The following is an 18618-nucleotide window of genomic DNA, read 5'->3' as shown; positions in this document are numbered from 1 at the left end:
AGAAGCCTGGCCCTTTAAATCTGTGTCAGTTTCCCCTGACGTCAGCGGGCGGGCCGGCAGCCCTGCTGTTTATCGCCCCGCGGCGTTGCTCACTCCCCGGAGTTCTGAGCACCGAAGCCGGCGCCCCAGAAACTCGCCGTGCCGCGCGGCGTCGGGTCGCTACCACCTATCACGCCCCTCACCCTCAGACTTTCCTCCTTTCGCGGCCGACCCCACCGCCGGCTTCCGCTCCCTTCCGCCCTCCCTCCCTCCCTCCCTCGCTCCCCTTTCCCGGCGTCTCCAGGCTCCCAGCAACTAGCCGCCTCCAGGCTGTCACGGCCCTGGCGGGCGTCCGCCGGGTCTCCCAGCCGTGCTCGGCCCCTCGCGAGCTGGGGCCCCTTCCTGTGGCCCGTACCCCAACCCCTCCCCATCCCCTCCCAGCCGCCCCAACCCCTCCCTGGCCGCTGAGAGCGCGTCTGCGGCTCCAGGGGAGGGACCGTTTCCTAATCTCAGGCCGAGGTTAAAGTTCTGGTCCTGGTGAGATGCTGGAAGCTGCGGCCAGAGCCGCAACCCGCCCTGGAGGTGACCTGTCGCTTATCGTCGCCGCCGCCGCTGCTGCCGCCACTGCCGCCCGGCCGGGGCCATGTTCGCTCTGGGCTTGCCCTTCTTTGCACTCTTGGTGGCCTCGGTCGAGAGCCATCTGGGGGTTCTGGGGCCTAAGAACGTCTCGCAGAAAGACGCCGAGTTTGAGCGCACCTACGTGGATGAAGTCAACAGCGAGCTGGTCAACATCTACACCTTCAACCATACTGTGACCCGCAACCGGGTGAGGGAAGGGGCTGGGCTCGGGGCTGGTGGTGAGTGGGCTAGCGGACCAGGGTTCCGCGATGCTGTCAGTCCCCAAGAACAGCCGCCCCACTGGGTTTCCCAGAACCACGCTGGACCCTCTTGCCAGCCCTTCTTCCTTTGCCAGGGATGTTTGTTCTGAAGCTACCAGTGGACAGTTTCTGAAGTTGCCTCTTTCCCATCTTCTCTTTGATCCCTTCCTTTCTACCAGCCGTAGTCTGAGCAGGACTGGCCTGCTCCCTACCCAGCACCCAGAGTCTGACAGTGCTGTGGGGTCTGGGAGCAAGGAAGCAGGCTTGCTACTGGGCTTGGCCCAGAAAACCCCAGGGGGATGAGACAGGCCCAAACTGAAAGGCTCTGCCTCCAGGGAGTTCTAGCTGAGACTCCCCAGGGAAATGAATGCAGGACTTCCCAGGCTGCTTTAACTGCTGGGAACTTCCCAGCCCTCTTCCTTCCCTTGGAAAGACAGCTGGCCTTGTAAGTTGAAGGTGGTGGAGATACAGCCAACCCCAGGTTGGGTGGGAGGGGAGAAGGAGTTTGCCTACCGTGGAGAAGCTTCCTCACCCTGATTTCTCTTTCATTTCTCCCCAGCTGTGAGTTGAACATGGGCACAGCTAGGTCTGGGAAGCCTAGACCCCAGGCAGGGCTGAGATTTGGAGCACTCTTGCAGCCTGGCTCACGGTCTCCTGCTCAGCTCTCACCAGGACTGGATTTACTAAGAAGTGGTGGAGTTCAGAATGGGAATCTGATTTTTTTTTTTTTTTTTTTTTCAGAATGGGGAGGGATTGGGTTTTGATGGCAGGCCAGGATCTGCCTTCAGTGCCTGGTTCTCTGAAGTTTGATCTCATCCAACTTAGAATCCTTTCTCTTTTTGCCCCCATATGTGGGGTTACCCTGAGAACGGTGGCCTCTGTCCGTCTGGGAGGTGCTGCCCTAAGGGCTTGGGTTTCAGCAGCCCAATAACAAGCAATCCCAGGGTTTATTTTATCTTATTTTTTTCTTTAAGCTCCGACTGTCCTATATACTTTCCTCCATAGTGCCAATGGTGGGAGTGTCTCCATTTTATAGAGGGGGATGTTGAGGCTCAGAGATGTGAAGTGACTTTTCCACAGCCCTATCCCTTGGTCAGAGCTAAGGATAGAACTTGGCCTTCTTGGCTTTCAACGATCCCTGTTTCCCCACCTCCCCGTGGCCTCTGGCTGCCAGATGAGTTGTAGAATAGGAACTTCCTGGCTCACAAGGAAGAAGGTTGGGGAGCACTTCTTGCTCTCCCGTGTCCCTGTGTGTGCGCATGTGTGTACATGCACGTGTGTGCAGACGCATGTGTGTGCAGGCATGTGCATCCGTGAACTTTTATAGCAATGGGGTATGCTGGGGATGCCTGAGGTCTCCATTGTGTTTCCCGTCCTCTCCCCTAAGTCCCTCCTGGAGTCTGGGGGCTGCTCCGGCAGATGAAGGGGCATAAGTAGCTCCCCAGCTCCACCTGGATGGGGAAAGCACAAAGCCGTCTGCTTGAGGGAGGGCAGAGCTCACAGTCTCTGGAGCCATGTGTTCCCGTGGCAGAATTAGAGTCACCACGGGCTTGACTGAGGGACATTTCCGTGTCATCTTGCAGACAGAGGGCGTGAGAGTGTCCGTGAATGTCCTGAACAAGCAGAAGGGGGCTCCTTTGCTGTTTGTGGTCCGCCAGAAGGAGGCGGTGGTGTCCTTCCAGGTGCCCCTGATCCTGCGAGGGATGTGAGTAGGACCCGGGGACCAGGGAGGGGGGGTAGGCCCAGGCCAGGCCTTGCCCAGAGCCTCACTCAGGGCCTTGTCCAGGGCCCCCGACCACCTGGGTGCCCCTCTGTTTCTCCTCCCCATTCCCCGAGCCAGGAGGCTGGTCAACGGCACAAGGGCCCAGCCAGCTGACCTGGAGCTTGTCAGCCTAGTGGAGGTGGGGTAGGGAGGTAGTGGGACCAGAGCGGAGGAATTGGGGCTCTGCTCCCCTGGAGTGGCATGCTGGCTGTCATGGAACCGCAGTCATGTCTCATCTCTGCCTCGGACCATAGGTTTCAGCGCAAGTACCTCTACCAAAAGGTGGAACGAACGCTGTGTCAGCCCCCCACCAAGAATGAGTCCGAGGTCCAGTTCTTCTACGTGGATGTGTCCACCCTGTCACCAGTCAACACCACGTACCAGCTCCGCGTCAGTCGAATGGATGACTTCGTGCTCAGGTCTGCAGGGGAGAGCGAGGGGGCCACGGGACTGGCCTCCTTCACAAGCTCTGGGAGTAACGGTGGGGGGCTCTTCTCTGCCCCACAGGACCGGAGAGCAGTTCAGCTTTAATACCACGGCAGCACAGCCCCAGGTAAGACCTCCCTGTCAACGGTCCCTCCAGAGGAGAAATGGGGAAGCTTGAACTTGGGGGTGGGAGTGGTCAGCACTCTTTGCCAGGAGTTTCAGGTTGGTTGTACTCTCCGTGGAGGACTCTCTAGAAGCAGGAGCACTTGCCCTAAGGTGGCGGGGGACAGACAGTATAGGAAGTGCAGAGACATGGGGTCTGGCTGCCATCTTTCCTACTTGCCCCTTGGGCACTGTCCTGAGTGCCCAGCTGAGGTTGAGGGGAGTGGTGTATGGGAAATGGACCTGCTTGTGGGCAAGGCCTTTCTTCCCAGAGAGCCTCCACTGCCCAACCCTGGGAGGATTCACACTCTTCCCTTCTAGAGGGGCAAAGAGAGCATCCTCATGGGATGGGGCTCTCCCCGCCCTCCCTATGCCCTCAGTACTTCAAGTATGAGTTCCCGGAAGGAGTGGACTCAGTCATTGTCAAGGTGACCTCCAACAAGGCCTTCCCCTGCTCAGTCATCTCCATCCAGGATGTCCTGGTAAGTAACCTGCCCTTTTACTCTCCACCAGTGGATAGCAGGGCTGCTGAAGAGAGGGGACAGGGCCCAGGACCCTGCCCATCTGTCTGTCCCCTCCTCCCTCTGTAGTGCCCTGTCTATGACCTAGACAACAACGTAGCCTTCATTGGCATGTACCAGACTATGACCAAGAAGGCAGCCATCACCGTGCAGGTAGGAAATGGGCGTGGCCCGCTGGGGGATGTGGCCAGGTGGTTAGCTTTCCTAACCCTCTCTTCTTTGCCCCTGCCCCATTCCTACCCTACCCACAGGACTGAGTCTTGGCCGTCCAGTCCCTGAGACTTTGGGTCCCCTGATACATGCAAGCATTGAATCACAATCCCAGTTGCCTTTGGGGACAGGAAAGAGCAGAGTACCCTTTATGGCTGCTCTGTACACTTCATTCACCACAGCTGGGAGAGGAAAGGGCCCTGGCTGGTGATGAGGGCTGCCCTTGGCAAAGGCTAAAACCTGTGCTGGGGGCAGGGAGGGAGAGGCATGTGTTCAGCTCACGACGTCTAGTTGTGCAGCTGACGGAGGCAGCACGGCCCCTCCACTTTTTCTCCTGACTGATGCCCAGGCTATAACAGGGCACCCATGGGTTCCATGATGATGGGGCATACCCTCATTTGCTCACCTGGCAGTAGTGTTAGTGCAGGGTATGGGCTCTGGAGTCAGACGATCCTGGCTTTACCACTTACTGGCAGTGTGACCCTAAGCTAACGTCCAACAGGGATAACGATAGTACTTACTCATAAGGATCTTTGTGAGGATTTAATAAAATAATATATGAGCAAAGAGTTTAGCATAGTGTCTGGCCTGACACTATGTATTCAGGCCAGACAGGGTTAGGTATTCAGAAAAGGATGGTGATGGCGATGACAAATGATGACGGTGCTGTGATGATGGCAGTCATCTTCGTCATCACTGTCCTCACCATCCTCCTCATCGTCACCGTCATCGCCATTATCACCGTCCTCATCCTGCAGCGCAAAGACTTCCCCAGCAACAGTTTTTACGTGGTAGTGGTGGTGAAAACTGAAGACCAAGCCTGTGGAGGCTCCCTGCCTTTCTACCCCTTTGTGGAAGGTACATTTTGTGCCCTGGGCCTGGCCAGGGGTGGGAGGGCTTGGACACTTCCTGGGAGGTAGAAGAGCCTGTGTGGCTGATGGATGGATCTGATGGGATGTGGGTTTCTGGCTCCAGACTCTCCCAGGCCTGGTCCCACCAACTCTAGCCAAGCTCCAGGCAGGCGCTGGTTTGCCATTTTGCCATTTTACTTCCAGATGAACCGGTCGATCAGGGGCACCGCCAGAAAACCCTGTCAGTGTTGGTCTCTCGAGCAGTCACGTGTGAGTGCGGGTGGCTGAGTGGGGATGGCCTGGCCACTGGCTCTTCTTTCAGGCCTGGGGTAGGGAGTGTCCTCTGAATGGGAAGGGTGAGGAGGACCTACTCGAGCAGGCTGACAGGGTAGGAAGGAGGAGTGATCTTGGAGGGCTTCATGGCGGTGGTGGTGGGGGGGCGGCGGGAGGCTGAGTAATGTGCTTTGGAGCATCCATGAGTAAAGAGGTGGAGGGACTGAGTTCTAGATCTGTCTCTGCCACTGTGGGCAGTGTAATCTCATTGAGCCTCAGTTTCCCCATCTCTGTAACAGGAGTAATAGAATGTTAGTCTCTATTAGTCTCACTAAGTCGGCTTAGCACAAAATTAGTAGGAAAGTTCCAGGCCCCTTAGTCATGCTCGATAAATGTTTACTGAGTGATTGAATAGAGCCCTTTGTAAACTGGAAAGTATAAGATAAAAATAAAGGATTGTGACGGGAGGGGAAAGAAGCTGCCTCTCCTGCATGGATTCCTTATTCAGCACATTAGTTTCGAGTCCCTTCTGTGTGCTTGGTGCTGTGCTCTAGCTGTGGTCCTGAGGGTGCCCCTGTCTAGAGCCTGTTGCTATGCAGGGTGCTGAAGGCTGTGAGGAACCCAGGACAGTCACTGTGGGAGGTCAGGGCAGAGAAAGCCTCCTAGAGGACACAGCTCCTCAGCTGTGTTTTGAAGGTTAAGTCAAGGAGGGGTCTTGGAGAAAGAAGTAGGGGAGGAAGTTCTAGCAGAGGGAGCTGTGTGAGCAGAGCCAGGAATCATGTCGAGTTTGGCATATTGTTGGCACTGGCGGGGCCATTCCACCCGAGGGGAGGCGTGGAGAGAGGCGAGCCTGGGCCCCGCGTGCTGTGATGGGCAGGCGTGGAAAGTGCTGGTGTGTTTTCCTCCCCACTTCCCTGCCCACAGCCGAGGCCTACGTTGGCGGTATGCTCTTCTGCCTGGGCATATTTCTGTCCTTCTACCTGCTTACCGTGCTCCTGGCCTGCTGGGAGAACTGGAGGTAAAGTGGGACCGCTGGGCCCTCCCCTGCTCCGGGGTAGGTCAGACACGGGGAAATGGCCTGGCAGGATCTGTGTGGCCCTGGATAATCTCCAACCACGAGGCATAGGAATGCAGGTCCCTGTGAGGGTCTGAGGTCCCTGGGCCTCTGCTCTGGAAACCAACCCCTCCCCTCAACCTTCTTCCCAAGCAGGGAGACCCCGCATTGCTTCCCAGCCTGAGAGGACCCCTGGGATCATGGATGGAGGACAGGGTTATGGGGTGGAGAGGGTGGAAGGCAAGCCAGCCCAGCATAGGAGGGATCCTCCGGCTGCCTTTCTGGTTTGTCTCTGGATTCCGTCCCTGCAGGCAGAGGAAGAAGAGCCTTCTGGTGGCCGTGGACCGAGCCTGCCCAGAAAGCGGTACCTCCAGAGGGTCTGGGTCGGTGGGCTGTTTGCTTTGTGGTTTGGTGGGGATAGTGGTGGATGGTTCCCTTGGGGGTTGGAGGAGGAAGGTCCCACTGAGGGCTTCTGGATGTTCAGATAGGGAGTAACACTGTAGGTGGAAATGGGTCTGGGGCAGTGTGCCTGTTGGTCCCTAACGTGCCCGTCTTAAAGACTGTCACTTGATTCATTCAGTGTCTGGGTCTAGGTACGCTGTCTGCCGCTTCAGACAATGCGACTCACCGTCTCTGGGATAATTAACCTTTCGTTCTCTTTCCCCTTCTTCTACCCCTCTCTCTCTATCCTCCCTCCTGCTTGGGACCTTCACTCTCAGCTTCTCTCCTTGGTAAGCTCCAGGTGCTGTGGGTGGAGGAGCTCGAGTCCAGAGTGGGGAGGGGGAGGGGAAGTAGAGGGGTGTCTGGGTGGGACCCGGGCAGGCCGATGCTGGTCTGTCCTTGCTGCTGGTAACTTAGATGGTCAATTCCTTGACTTTGCTGTCTTTCTAGGGAGGAAAGAGGGGCCTGAGAGTTTCCAGTGGGGCAGGTGGTGTTTGCTGGTATAGGTGCTTATTCTTTGCTGCCGCCATGGCCCCTCTGTGTCTCTCTTTGGATTCTTCCTTCCCCCTTCTCTCTGGCTTGCAGCCTCTCTCTGCTTCCAAGGCTAAGGGGTCCTTGACTTCTTTCTTTCTTTTTCTTTTTTTTTAATGACTCATAAATTATAGTTTATTGAATTTTTAGAAACAGAATAATTAAGCATTGCAACTTTGTTTTAACATTTCTGTTGAAAAACCTTTAAAGCGTATACATACATACTTTAATAACCACAATATACTCTATGATATTTAATTTTTCATGGTAACAAAGGGCTTTGAATATTAATCAATATGCTAAATACTAAACTACTGTAATATGTGCAAGAGATTTCCTAGTACATTATTCTCATTTTAGCCCGGTAGCACCCTGCAGGTGAGGAAGGTAATGTAAGGGGTCCCTGACTTCTTGTTGCAGGTCACCCTCGGGTCCTGGCCGATTCCTTCCCTGGCAGCTCCCCTTACGAGGGCTACAACTACGGCTCCTTTGGTACGCGTCCGCACTTGAGCTCATGCTTGCCCACTTGCCGGGTCACCACCTCCAGGGTGGCCTCCTCGGCGCCCCCTGGAGACGGGTCCAGAGTCCCCTGCCCTGAGGTCTCTTCTGCCTGCCTCACCATTTACTGTTCCCTACAGAGAATGGTTCTGGCTCCACTGGATCCACCGATGGTCTGGTTGGCAGCGCGGGCCCTGGGGACCTCTCCTACAATTACCAGGGTGAGTGGGCCAGGCAGGGCAGAGCTGTGCGGTGCAGGGCTGGTGCTGGCTGCATGAACCGTGACAGTGGGCGGTTGCCTCTTCTGCCAGACGCTGGAACCAGGGAAGGGCTTGCTGTCTCCTCACCCCTCTCCTCCCTCATCCCTTCCTCCTTGGTCCCACTTCCCCGGTAACTTTCCCTTTCCTTTGAAGGGCACGACCAGTTCAAGCGGCGCCTCCCCTTTGGCCAGATGCGGCAGCTGTGCATTGCCATGGGTAGATGTGGGGAGGGCGAGTGCTGTTCTACCAATCAGCTCCTGCCAGGGCGGTTGACTGGAGCCAGAAGGCTCTAGGACCATAAAGACGCTTTGTGCATGGCTTCCCCATCTAATGCCAATAATTGCTAGCTCGTGTGTCTTTTGAGATAGGCAGGCACTGGCCCCTGATGCTGGCAAGCTGGCACCCCAGCCTCCCCCAGGCCAGATATTCTGGTTGGCTGTTGTGTTTTCCAGCACCTCACTCCCTGGCCTTCTGGGGCTCATGGGCCGGGGTGTCATGTCCTGGCCCTGGGGGCCTTTGGTCAGCAAGGTTACAGGAGGAAGCTTCCGAAGGCACAAGAAAAGAACAGGATAAAGGATTAGAGAGGAGGCAGCCTCTCACCCTTGCCTGCACCCCAGGGCCCACTGGGTCTTTACCCAGTGGGGGCCAAGGCAGTGTCTTCTCAGAACCCACACAGCTGGGCATCTTCTAATCAGCGTGACTTCTGCCAAATTCAGTCCTGCTGCTCGTGTCTGGGGCCCGGGGTCTGCTCGGTGTCCTGGCCTGGAAGCCTAGCTCAGTGAGGCGGCAGGGCTGGAGCAGTCCCTGTTTGGTGGCCTCTTCGCAGAGTCCACCCTTGTTGCCCTCAAGGACTTAGGAGCACCTGATACCTCCTCCCCAGGCCTGAGCCCACCTCTAACCCCGCTCTGAGGCCACAGTTTGCCTCTTCCCACTGCCTAGTAATTGTGACAATTGTCCCAGGTGGGTGGGGACAGACCTTGGGTTCTGTGCCCACTAGGTTACCCTTCTCCCCTTTCTGCCCCAGACCATTCCCTTGATCCTGTGGGCACCCGGCCACGACTGGACTCCATGAGCTCCGTGGAGGAGGACGACTATGACACATTGGCTGACATCGATTCAGACAAGAATGTCATTCGCACCAAGGTGTGACCCCACGTGGGTTGGCCCTGGTCACAGGTTCCCAAGGAAGGGAGATTGTGTGTTCAGCCCCAGCGTATCTCACCACTGGGTGGCATGTTATGAAAGCAAAGGGAAGGAGCTTGCTGGGGTGGCACAGATTCCAGGGGAAATTGACTCGGCTCCCAGCCCTCTGGACCGCCCAGAACTCGGCCTGCTGGAATTCTGGCCTGTGGGAGGGAGGCCCCCCATGTCCTCCTCTAACCTGGGCGAGAGGGGCTTCTCTGGGGCAGTGGGGCAGGGGGCTCACTCCAGCTTCTCCCCAGCAATACCTCTGCGTGGCTGACCTGGCACGCAAGGACAAACGCGTCCTGCGGAAAAAGTACCAGATCTACTTCTGGTGAGTGGGCGGAGCAGGCCGGCCTTCCTGTCATTGGCAGGACGGTGCGGTGGGTTCTCGGGTTCTTCCTCGGTGCTGCCACCTCACCGCCGCCCTCCCACTCCTCAGGAACATTGCCACCATTGCTGTCTTCTATGCACTTCCTGTGGTGCAGCTGGTGATCACCTACCAGACGGTGAGTGGGCAGGGGCCGGCTCCCCAGGGCCCATGCTAAATGCCCTCGAGGAGCTGCCCCAGGCTGGGACAGTGCCCCAGTGCAGAGCCTTCCAGCCTGCGGCTTTGGAGCCAGCACAGGTCCTAGGTCATGGGTCCCGGGTTCCCATCCCAACTCTGCCTTACCAGCTGGGTGGCCTTGAGCAAGTCACTCAACCTCCCTGAGCCTCAGTCGGTTCATCTGCAAAATGGGGGCAGCATGCCAGCGTGGTGGCCCCTCCCCCAGGTCATGGGGATTTATGAAACAAAAGTGCTGGGACTTTTTAAGTCTCGGTTTCCCTTCCCTCTTCTCTGTACTGTGGGGCAAGAACCTCCATCACGGTCACGCCTCAAGGTTTTCAGCCACACCTAGCGAGGGGGGCAGTGACTTTACCAAAAGTGGGGCTTGCTGGTGTCACGTGTGCACATGTGCTGGCCGTGGCGGCACCTTCCATCCGTTGCAGAACGTGACTGGTGGTGGCGCAGGCTGTGGACTGAGGCAGTTTAGCAGTGCCCCCTCCCTGCTCCCGCTGCAGGTGGTGAATGTCACAGGGAACCAGGACATCTGCTACTACAACTTCCTCTGCGCCCACCCTCTAGGCAACCTCAGGTGGGGATCCACTTGGGAGGAGGCCCCTTTTCCCGTCGTACGGTGAACCAGGGCAGGGGCAGGGGCTCTGCGAATGCCCGCCTCGGGTGGGGAAGTGGCCAGGGCATGAGGCCGAGGCAACGTGCCCGCTGTCGCCCCTTCCAGCGCTTTCAACAACATCCTCAGCAACCTGGGGTACATCCTGCTGGGGCTGCTCTTCCTGCTGGTCATCCTGCAGCGCGAGATCAACCACAACCGGGCCCTGCTGCGCAACGACCTCTACGCCCTGGTGAGGAGCGCTCGCCTGCCCGCTGAGGCCTCAGGCCCAGACCCTTCCTAGCAGGCAGGGCCCTGCCCAGCCCAGCCCAGCCCAGCTCAGCCCAGCCCAGCCCAGCCCAGCCCTGCCCAGCCCTGCCCTGCCCTGCCCTGCCCTGCCCTGCCCTGCCCTGCCCAGCCCAGCCCAGCCCAGCCCTGCCCTGCCCTGCCCAGCCCAGCCCTGCCCAGCCCTGCCCTGCCCTGCCCTGCCCTGCCCTGCCCTGCCCTGCCCAGCCCAGCCCAGCCCAGCCCAGCCCTGCCCAGCCCTGCCCAGCCCAGCCCTGCCCTGCCCTGCCCTTCCCTGCCCAGCCCAGCCCAGCCCAGCCCAGCCCTGCCCTGCCCTTCCCTGCCCAGCCCAGCCCAGCCCAGCCCAGCCCAGCCCAGCCCTGCCCTGCCCTGCCCAGCCCTGCCCAGCCCAGCCCAGCCCTGCCCAGCCCAGCCCAGCCCAGCCCTGCCCTGCCCTGCCCTGCCCGGCCTGGCCCGGCCCGGCCCGGCCCGGCCCTGCCCTGCCCAGCCCTGTCCAGTCTTATCCTGCCCAGCTTTGTTGTGCCCAGCCCTGCCCGGCCCTGCCCTTGCTAAATACCCACTCTACCCCCCATCCCACTCCTTTCTCATGATCTCCCTCTTTAGGGCCCCTTCCTTCCTCCCTTCCCGCCTTACCTCATCTCTCCCTTCCCTTCTCTCTCCGCAACAGGAATGTGGGATCCCCAAACACTTTGGCCTCTTCTATGCCATGGGCACGGCCCTGATGATGGAGGGGCTCCTTAGCGCTTGCTATCACGTCTGCCCCAACTATACCAATTTCCAGTTTGGTGAGCGGGGCCTCCCTCTTCCCTGGCTGAACCTCAACAGGAATCTGCCTGAGTCTGCCATCCCCATTCACCTGCAGGGATTGGGATCCCCAAGAAACAGCCACGTGGGCGACTCCAGGGCTGGAGGACCTGTGTGAACACGCATCCTCGCTTGTAGAACATAAGCGTCTGGATGCTGTTTCATACATCTGTCAAGCCTTTCCTGTGGAAAGGCACGTGCACGCACTGAGAAAACAAAGATCATTAAGATGCAGTCCCCGATCTCAGAGTGCTCGGACTAAGTTGTCCTTGTCGTCAGGGGAAGTCAGACTGTGGGTGACAGCCAGTGGGGCGGCAGTGGGGCGTGGCAGGGACAGTTAAGGAGCTGCAGTTCAAGCGCCAGCCCGCCACCAGCTTGCTCAGTGGCTGTGACGAGGTGTGGGGACCGGGGTTCCATGCCCGGGCTCCGCAGATGTTTCCGTAGCTCACGTCCACGTCCCTCCACCTAGACACGTCATTCATGTACATGATCGCGGGGCTCTGCATGCTGAAGCTGTACCAGAAGCGGCACCCAGACATCAACGCCAGTGCCTACAGCGCCTATGCCTGCTTGGCCATCGTCATTTTCTTCTCTGTGCTGGGCGTGGTGAGGCCCCGGCGTGCTCTGCTCACCCGTAGGAAAGGTGCACACGTGTGCACACACCCCCGTCCACCCCTGCAGGAGAGAGCCCTGCTCCTTCCCTAAAGTGCCCTCCCAGCCTGGTGGGCTTAGAGCCGGCTCTCCCAGAGGAAGGGCGGGCCGGGAGAGCAGCTTTCTCCTCAGCCCTGCCTTTGGTGGCCCCAACAGGTCTTCGGCAAAGGGAACACAGCATTCTGGGTCATCTTCTCGGTCATTCACATCATTGCCACCCTGCTCCTCAGCACACAGCTCTATTACATGGGCCGCTGGAAGCTGGGTGAGCGCTCGCCTGGGGCCTGCTGGGGTTGGTGGCCTCGGGGACCTGGTCTCACGGGAGACTTTTGGGTTCTGCCCTCTCACAGGGGGCCCAGGGGAGTCGCTGGGTACGGAATTCAATGAGGCCTTGGCACAGCTGTGCCCCCGAGAGGCCCTGGGTCCTCTCAGCTGGCACAGATCAGGGGCCGGGACAAAAGGGTGCCCATGCCTTTCAGCACCTTCCCTTCTTATAGACTCGGGGATCTGCCGTCGCATTCTCCACGTGCTCTACACGGACTGCATCCGGCAGTGCAGCGGGCCCCTCTACGTGGTACCTGCCCAGCTCCCCGGGCCCCTCCTCCTCTATCGCCACTCTTCCTCTTCCCTCCACTGGGGGGCACTCGGAGCGCAGCTGAGAGCCCAGGGGCGGGGTGGGGACCCTCTGATGGGCCTCCCTCCACTTCTCTCCCTGTCTCTCAGTTCCCCTGTCTCTGCTTCCCTCCAGGACCGCATGGTGCTGCTGGTTATGGGCAACATTATCAACTGGTCACTGTGAGTCCGGCCATCATCTGTGTAGCCAGGCTGGGTGGGCAGCTCGGCGCTTGGCCAGCCATGGGCTTCTGTGGGGAACATGGACAAATTTGGGCATGAGACACGGGGGCTGGAGAGAGAGGTGTTGGCCCGTGGGGTTCTAGAATCTTCTGTGGGCCTCTGAACCCAGCCCCACATCCTCATAAAACATGGGTTGGTGTGGAGGGAGAGCCCTTCCCTTGCTCCTCCCCTGCTTCACCAGCTCTTCCTCCCTCCTGCCAGGGCTGCCTATGGGCTCATCATGCGTCCCAATGATTTTGCCTCCTACCTGTTGGCCATTGGCATCTGCAACCTGCTTCTTTACTTTGCCTTCTACATCATTATGAAGGTGAGTGGGGCTGGCTGAGCCCCTCAGCCAGCGGCTCTGCCTTGTAGGGAGGGAGATGGGCACAGCCTCCCTGGGGCAGCACCAAGAGGGAGTGAGAATTTTTCTGTCCCTCTCTCCAGGCTACTGAGTCTTGAGGAGGGGAGAGGCTAGTCTCTTGCACGTACTCCCCGGGAGCCAGCTATATCCTCAGACCCGTTTCCTGAGCCCCTTCTGTATTCTAAGTATGGCCCGTAGAACTGGTAGCACTTGAGGCCACAGCTGGCAAGAGCCCCGTTCTGTGGAGAAGGGGTTGAGGAGGTGGGGCTTGCTGAGTCTGTGTTGGGCTTGGGCCTCTGAGGGCTAGGTGCTTCCCAAGGGCCCCTCGTGCCATCCAACGTGAGAGGAGCCCCCAGGCCATACACCCCCCAGCACAGGGTTCTGGGCACATGGATGGAGGCCCAGCCAGGGTGGGCCTCAGGGGTGAGGACACCAGGCTGCTAGTGTGGGGACAAGTTGAGCTGTGTAGGGTGATGGGATGGATCCAGGAAGGCTTCCTAAAGCATCCATGTGAAAGCCTGGGACGGCGCTTCCAGGGCAGGCCAGGAAGTGGCGCAGGGCCCTCAGGCTGCTCTTCCCCATCTTCCCCCCAGCTCCGGAGCGGGGAGAGGATCAAGCTCATTCCCCTGCTCTGCATCGTCTGCACCTCGGTGGTCTGGGGCTTTGCACTCTTCTTCTTCTTCCAGGGGCTCAGCACCTGGCAGGTGAGTGGTCCTCCTGCCAAGAGGCTACGGGAGTCGCCCACAGGCTCATCGTGAGCCCACAAACGGCCAGTTCTCTTTTCAAAAATTGTTTGTGAGCATCGCCCGTGCTTTTCACAGCTGCTTTCTCATTTCGTCCTCCTACCGTTCACCATGCCAGCGTGGAAGTATCCCCATTTTACTTATGAGGCAGTGGAGGCTCAGAGAGACCCAGTGACCTGCCCAAGGTCACACAACCAGTGGTGGCACAGCTGGGGTTTGAAGCCAGAGGTGTCAGGCTCTTCCCTCTGCCTCGTAGGGCACCTGCTGTGATCAGAACGACGTCTGGCAGGGTCTCTGCCTTTGAAGCACTTATAATCTAGTTCCAGAAAGAGAGAGACTGTCAATTCCTGGCTTTTCTTTACAATATAGTACAATGAAGGGTAATAGACTAGACAGGTAGGGGATGTGTAGGAGGGCAGAGGACAGAAAGGCTTCTGTGAGTTAGGAGGTCCAGGAAAGCTGCTTAGAGGAGGCAGGGCTTGCTCTTGGCCTTTAGAGACCCTGGCTGATGGGGAAGGGCCCTGTGGCCCAGAGGTGCCGTGACTTGAGTAACGAGGCAGAGGCAGCTTAGGGGTCAGTGACTGCATTCGCTTGGGAGCCGGGTGAAGACCGTGAGCTCCTTGAGGGCGCTGCGGAGCTTTCTTGGTCATCTCTGTGGTCTCAGCATATGGCACAGACGGCCCCCAGACACAGAGTGAGGTCCAGCCAGTGTTTGCTGGACGGAGGTTGGGGAGATAATGGAGGACCTCGAGGGCCTCGGGTCATGGCCCACAGGTCCTGGCTACTGTCACCCTCGGCGGGGCCGTGTGAGCTGACAATAGTGCTTTGGAGAGAAAGTGAGCCGGGAGGAGCCCTGGAGGACTGATTGGAGCCGGGGGCGGAGTCCAAGGCAGGGAACGGAGTTAGGAGGCTTTGGTGGCCTTCTAGTCCTTCAAGGGAATCATGACCAGTGCTCTCAGGGAGCAGTCTGCAACTAAAGGCCAATTCTTAGGTGTGGGAGATGAGGGCAAGGGGTGAGCCTGAAAAAGGGTGCTCTCCACGGGCTTCCCTGGTGGCGCAGTGGTTGAGAGTCCGCCTGCCGATGCAGGGGACACGGGTTCATGCCCTGGTCCGGGAGGATCCTACATGCCGCGGAGCAGCTGGGCTTGTGAGCCATGGCCGCTGAGCCTGCGCGTCCGGAGCCTGTGCTTCGCAGCGGGAGAGGCCACAACAGGGAGAGGCCCGCGTACCGCAAAAAAAAAAAGAAAAAAAAAAAAGGGTGCTCTCCAGCCTAGGGCTGGGGCTGGGAATGGAGAGTGCCTGGAGGGGATGGGAGCTGGTCTGGCCCAGCCTCCCCTGGGTGGTGTCAGCAGGCAGCTCTCCCTGTTCCACCCCAGAAAACCCCTGCAGAGTCACGGGAGCACAACCGGGACTGCATCCTCCTCGACTTCTTTGATGACCACGACATCTGGCACTTCCTCTCCTCCATCGCCATGTTTGGGTCATTCCTGGTATGTCGGGGAGGCTGGAGAGGAGGCGGAGGTGGCCTCCTTTCCTGGGCTTGACTCCGCATCCGCCCTCCAGGTGTTGCTGACACTGGACGACGACCTGGACACAGTGCAGCGGGACAAGATCTACGTCTTCTAGTGGGAGCCGGGCCCCTTGCTTCTCTCACTGGGCCCTTAGCTCCTCCGCCGCACTGCCCAGAGCCTCCGTAGTGCCAGGGGCGTGAGTCCCAGCCCTGCTGCCCAGTGCCAGGTGGCCGTGGGACAGCGAGGTCCAGCCCAGGCTTGGCCCGGGACAGTCACAGGGTGGCCTTGAGCCTTGTTCCTGCCCTCTGCCGGGGAGGAGGCCTGCCCCCCTGGAACCCTGGATGTTGGCCAAATTGCTGTTTTCTTCTCAGTGTTGGGGCCCTCCGCAGGTCCCCGTCCGTCAGCTCTCTGTTTGTCATCTGCAGAAGAAAGGAGGGAAGTGTTGCCTGCCCATCTCATGCCTTGCATTCTGCCCATCCGTCCCCTCCCCCCTGGCCTGGGACCCAAAGCCCTTTCTTCTTCCCCGAGCTTCCACTCCAGGGCCCTGGTCTGGGGCCTGATTCTCTGTCCTGCACCAGGCTTCTCTCCACTACTCCTGGGTCTGCATCTGGCTGCCATCACTGCCCACTCAGCTCAGCCAGGATGGATGGGGCTGTCGGATTTTGGGGACCGGCCAGCTGGTGCTGGGCTTTTGGTGCTAAGGCCTGCGAGGGGTCCCAGGCAGTGCTGCCTCCTACCTCTGACCTGTGCTCAGGGCTGGCTCTTTAGCAACGAGCGTCAGCCCACATTGTCAGAACCACCTTTGATTGAAGGACTGAATTCAGAGGTCACTTTCGTATCCCGTCAGCTCCCAGACTGATGTTGGCACCAGGATTGGAGGGAAAAAGCAACTCATTTTCTTTCCCTTCCTTTTTCTTTCCAGGCCCTTAGTCCTGCCAAGCCCCAGTTGGGGGCCTTTCAGTGCCATTGACACTGCCCGAGAATGTCCAGAGGCGAAGGAGGGGAGATACAAAGAGCCCAGCCCGGCCCGCCTCCTCCACGGCCACGGGAGCCCCAGTGCCTATCTTAGAAAGGGGCTCAGGGAAGGGACATGACATTCCCCTCTATGTCCCTGGTCCAGCCTCACTCTAGGACCCAGGGCTGGCTTCTAAGTTTCCGTCCAGTCTTCAGCCAAGTTCTGTGTCAGTCGCACACATGCACACATATGAAATCTTGGAGTTTACACTGAGTTGCCCCAGCTCTGGTTCCCCTGGCTGCTCTGCGCCTTGGATCCTCTTCGCCCTACCTGGTCTGTTCTAGATGCCAAGGTCGGGGGAGGTCAGGTCGGGCCTCTGCCTTGGGGATGGGAATGTGTTTTATTCTCCTCAGCTTGTTTTTATAGCTCTCCTTTGGGCTGGGGAGAGGAGGAGGGAGGGTCTGGATCTTTTTTCAGAGCTCCGTTTAATGTCTGTTTCCATGCTATGGTTGCATTTCTGTTTTCTATGAATGAGTCTGCATTCAATTAAAGAAACAACCAGATGCAGTTCTTGGGCCCATCTTTGCTCCCTCTTTCTGGGTGAAGATATTGAGAATGATGGGTGGGGCAAGGCGCCCCCATTTCCCAGGTCTTCTGGTCTACCTTTCTCTTCCAAGCCCCAGTCCCATCGGGAATAGCAGTCCCTCGATGCCCTCACGTGTTTTTCCTCTCCTTTGAGCAACGGCATCAATTCAGTCAACGTTTACCAGGGGCCTGCTCCATGCTAGGTGCCATGAGGGTGGAGAGGATAGCGTAGTGAAAAAGCCTTAGCTGTGCCATTTCACCTCCGAGAGTCTCCCCTTACCTGGCAAATGGCAGCAGCCTCTGCCCACCTGGTCCCCACCCACCAGTCAGACGAGCTTCACTTCTGATCTGAGCCTCTCCCAGCTCGGCGGGCTGCGGGCCGCAGGCACAGGCAGTACTCCCTGACCTGCTTTAATGGACAGGTGGTACTCTGGAAACACCAGATGGTGATGGATGGTTCGAGAGTGGGCATGTGGATGACATGCAGGCTCCAAGAGGAAGGAGATTTGAAATGACCCTGGAAGGTTGATTTAGATTTCCGCAGGCTAAGGAGGACAAGATGGGGAGCGGGTGGGGGTGGGAGCGGGCGGGGAGCGGGGAAGCTGGTGAATTCAGGACACAACCGGAGGTCTGGGCTCCTCTCTAGCCGATCCCCAGCTCCTCTCCATGCTCTTCCCCGCAGATGCCACTAGGGGGCAATATAGCTCTTCGCGCCACTCGGCTCTGGCATCGGGAGCTGGCTGTGGTGGGCAGACCCTCCCTAGACTGCCTGGCCCGGCCGTCCCTCTCCTGGTGGTGCTGGGTGTGTGGTGGAGAGTGTTAGCCCCTCCCTGCCAGGCTGCCCTAGGATGGGGTGGTGCCACAGCAGGCAGGCCAGAGACCCCACTGGGGGCCTCTCACCTTTCTTCACTTCCTATGCGTTCCCGGTACCCCACCACCACCCCCGAAGCAAGATTTGAGCAGGTCTCCTTCCTGGGTGATGGGGTCCAGTCTGTTTTCCAGGGTAGGTAGGGACTGTTTAAAAGGGAGGAAGGGATGACAGCAGCCTCTGAACCTCCTACCCCAGTGTTGGTGTCTCAGGCCCTAGAGACCCCCTGGATGGGGCCAGGGTCAACTGAGCTGTTGCTGAACCCTCAAATCCCACCCCCAGCTAAAGCGTGGAACTCAAGACCCACCCCAACTGTAAACTCTCAACCTGAGCAGGGGGCGGGGTGGGGCGGGGGCGGGGGGCGGGGTGGTCGGCAGGGATGCCCAGCTTCTGCCACTCAAGACTTACCACGTGACCTTGGGTAAGATGCACTCCGAGCCCTTGTTTCCTCATTTGTAAAATGGGATAGTAATTTCGCTGTCACGATGCAGCTGTGAGTATGAAACGAGCAGATGTGCAAAGTGCCCGGTATGTAGCCCGTCCTCAGTAAAGGTGAGTTCCTATCTCCCACTGGAGCCAAAAGCCCCTGGAGGAGAGCGTGGCTGCTTAGTCCCCCACAAACCTCAGGGAGGGGGGCCCCTAGCCTCTTTCCTCTTTCCCTGGACGGCCCCCTCTTGAATTTCCCCCTCCCCTCAAACTCGGAGGCAGGAAACAGTGTTGAAGGAGCAGCCGTAAGTCCAGACAGCAGGGAAAGCCTTCACGGTCCTGTCCATAAAAGGCTTTTCCCGGCTGTTACCCGCCGGCAGCGCGGCCCCGCC

General features: G+C 58.6%; 1 protein-coding gene across 2 annotated transcripts; it reads left to right on the top strand.

The window, feature by feature from the left end:
- Window positions 1-391: 391 nt before the first annotated feature.
- SIDT2 (SID1 transmembrane family member 2) lies at window positions 392-16843 on the top strand. Of its 2 annotated transcripts, XM_082844893.1 has the most exons (27): window positions 392-805; window positions 2441-2562; window positions 2874-3038; window positions 3127-3172; window positions 3588-3689; window positions 3798-3881; window positions 4697-4796; window positions 4994-5059; window positions 5987-6080; window positions 6428-6480; window positions 7509-7580; window positions 7727-7807; window positions 8000-8062; window positions 8871-8989; window positions 9289-9362; window positions 9471-9537; window positions 10091-10164; window positions 10309-10432; window positions 11153-11270; window positions 11759-11895; window positions 12097-12205; window positions 12438-12514; window positions 12689-12735; window positions 12997-13102; window positions 13732-13842; window positions 15258-15371; window positions 15445-16843. In XM_082844893.1, exons 1-27 carry the CDS (start codon window positions 623-625, stop codon window positions 15505-15507), a joined length of 2571 nt encoding a protein of 856 aa, XP_082701019.1. In that variant the 5' UTR covers window positions 392-622; the 3' UTR covers window positions 15508-16843. The 2 variants fall into 2 exon arrangements, with proteins under 2 accessions (XP_082701019.1, XP_082701020.1); XM_082844894.1 differs by lacking the exon at window positions 8000-8062 and having other exon boundaries at window positions 393-805.
- The last annotated feature ends 1775 nt before the right edge of the window (window positions 16844-18618 follow it).

This window comes from Leucopleurus acutus (assembly GCF_964270905.1).
Source record: "Leucopleurus acutus genome assembly, chromosome: 8".
NCBI classification, from domain to species: Eukaryota; Metazoa; Chordata; class Mammalia; order Artiodactyla; family Delphinidae; genus Leucopleurus; species Leucopleurus acutus.
This window is presented reverse-complemented; position numbering and strand designations above follow the sequence as displayed.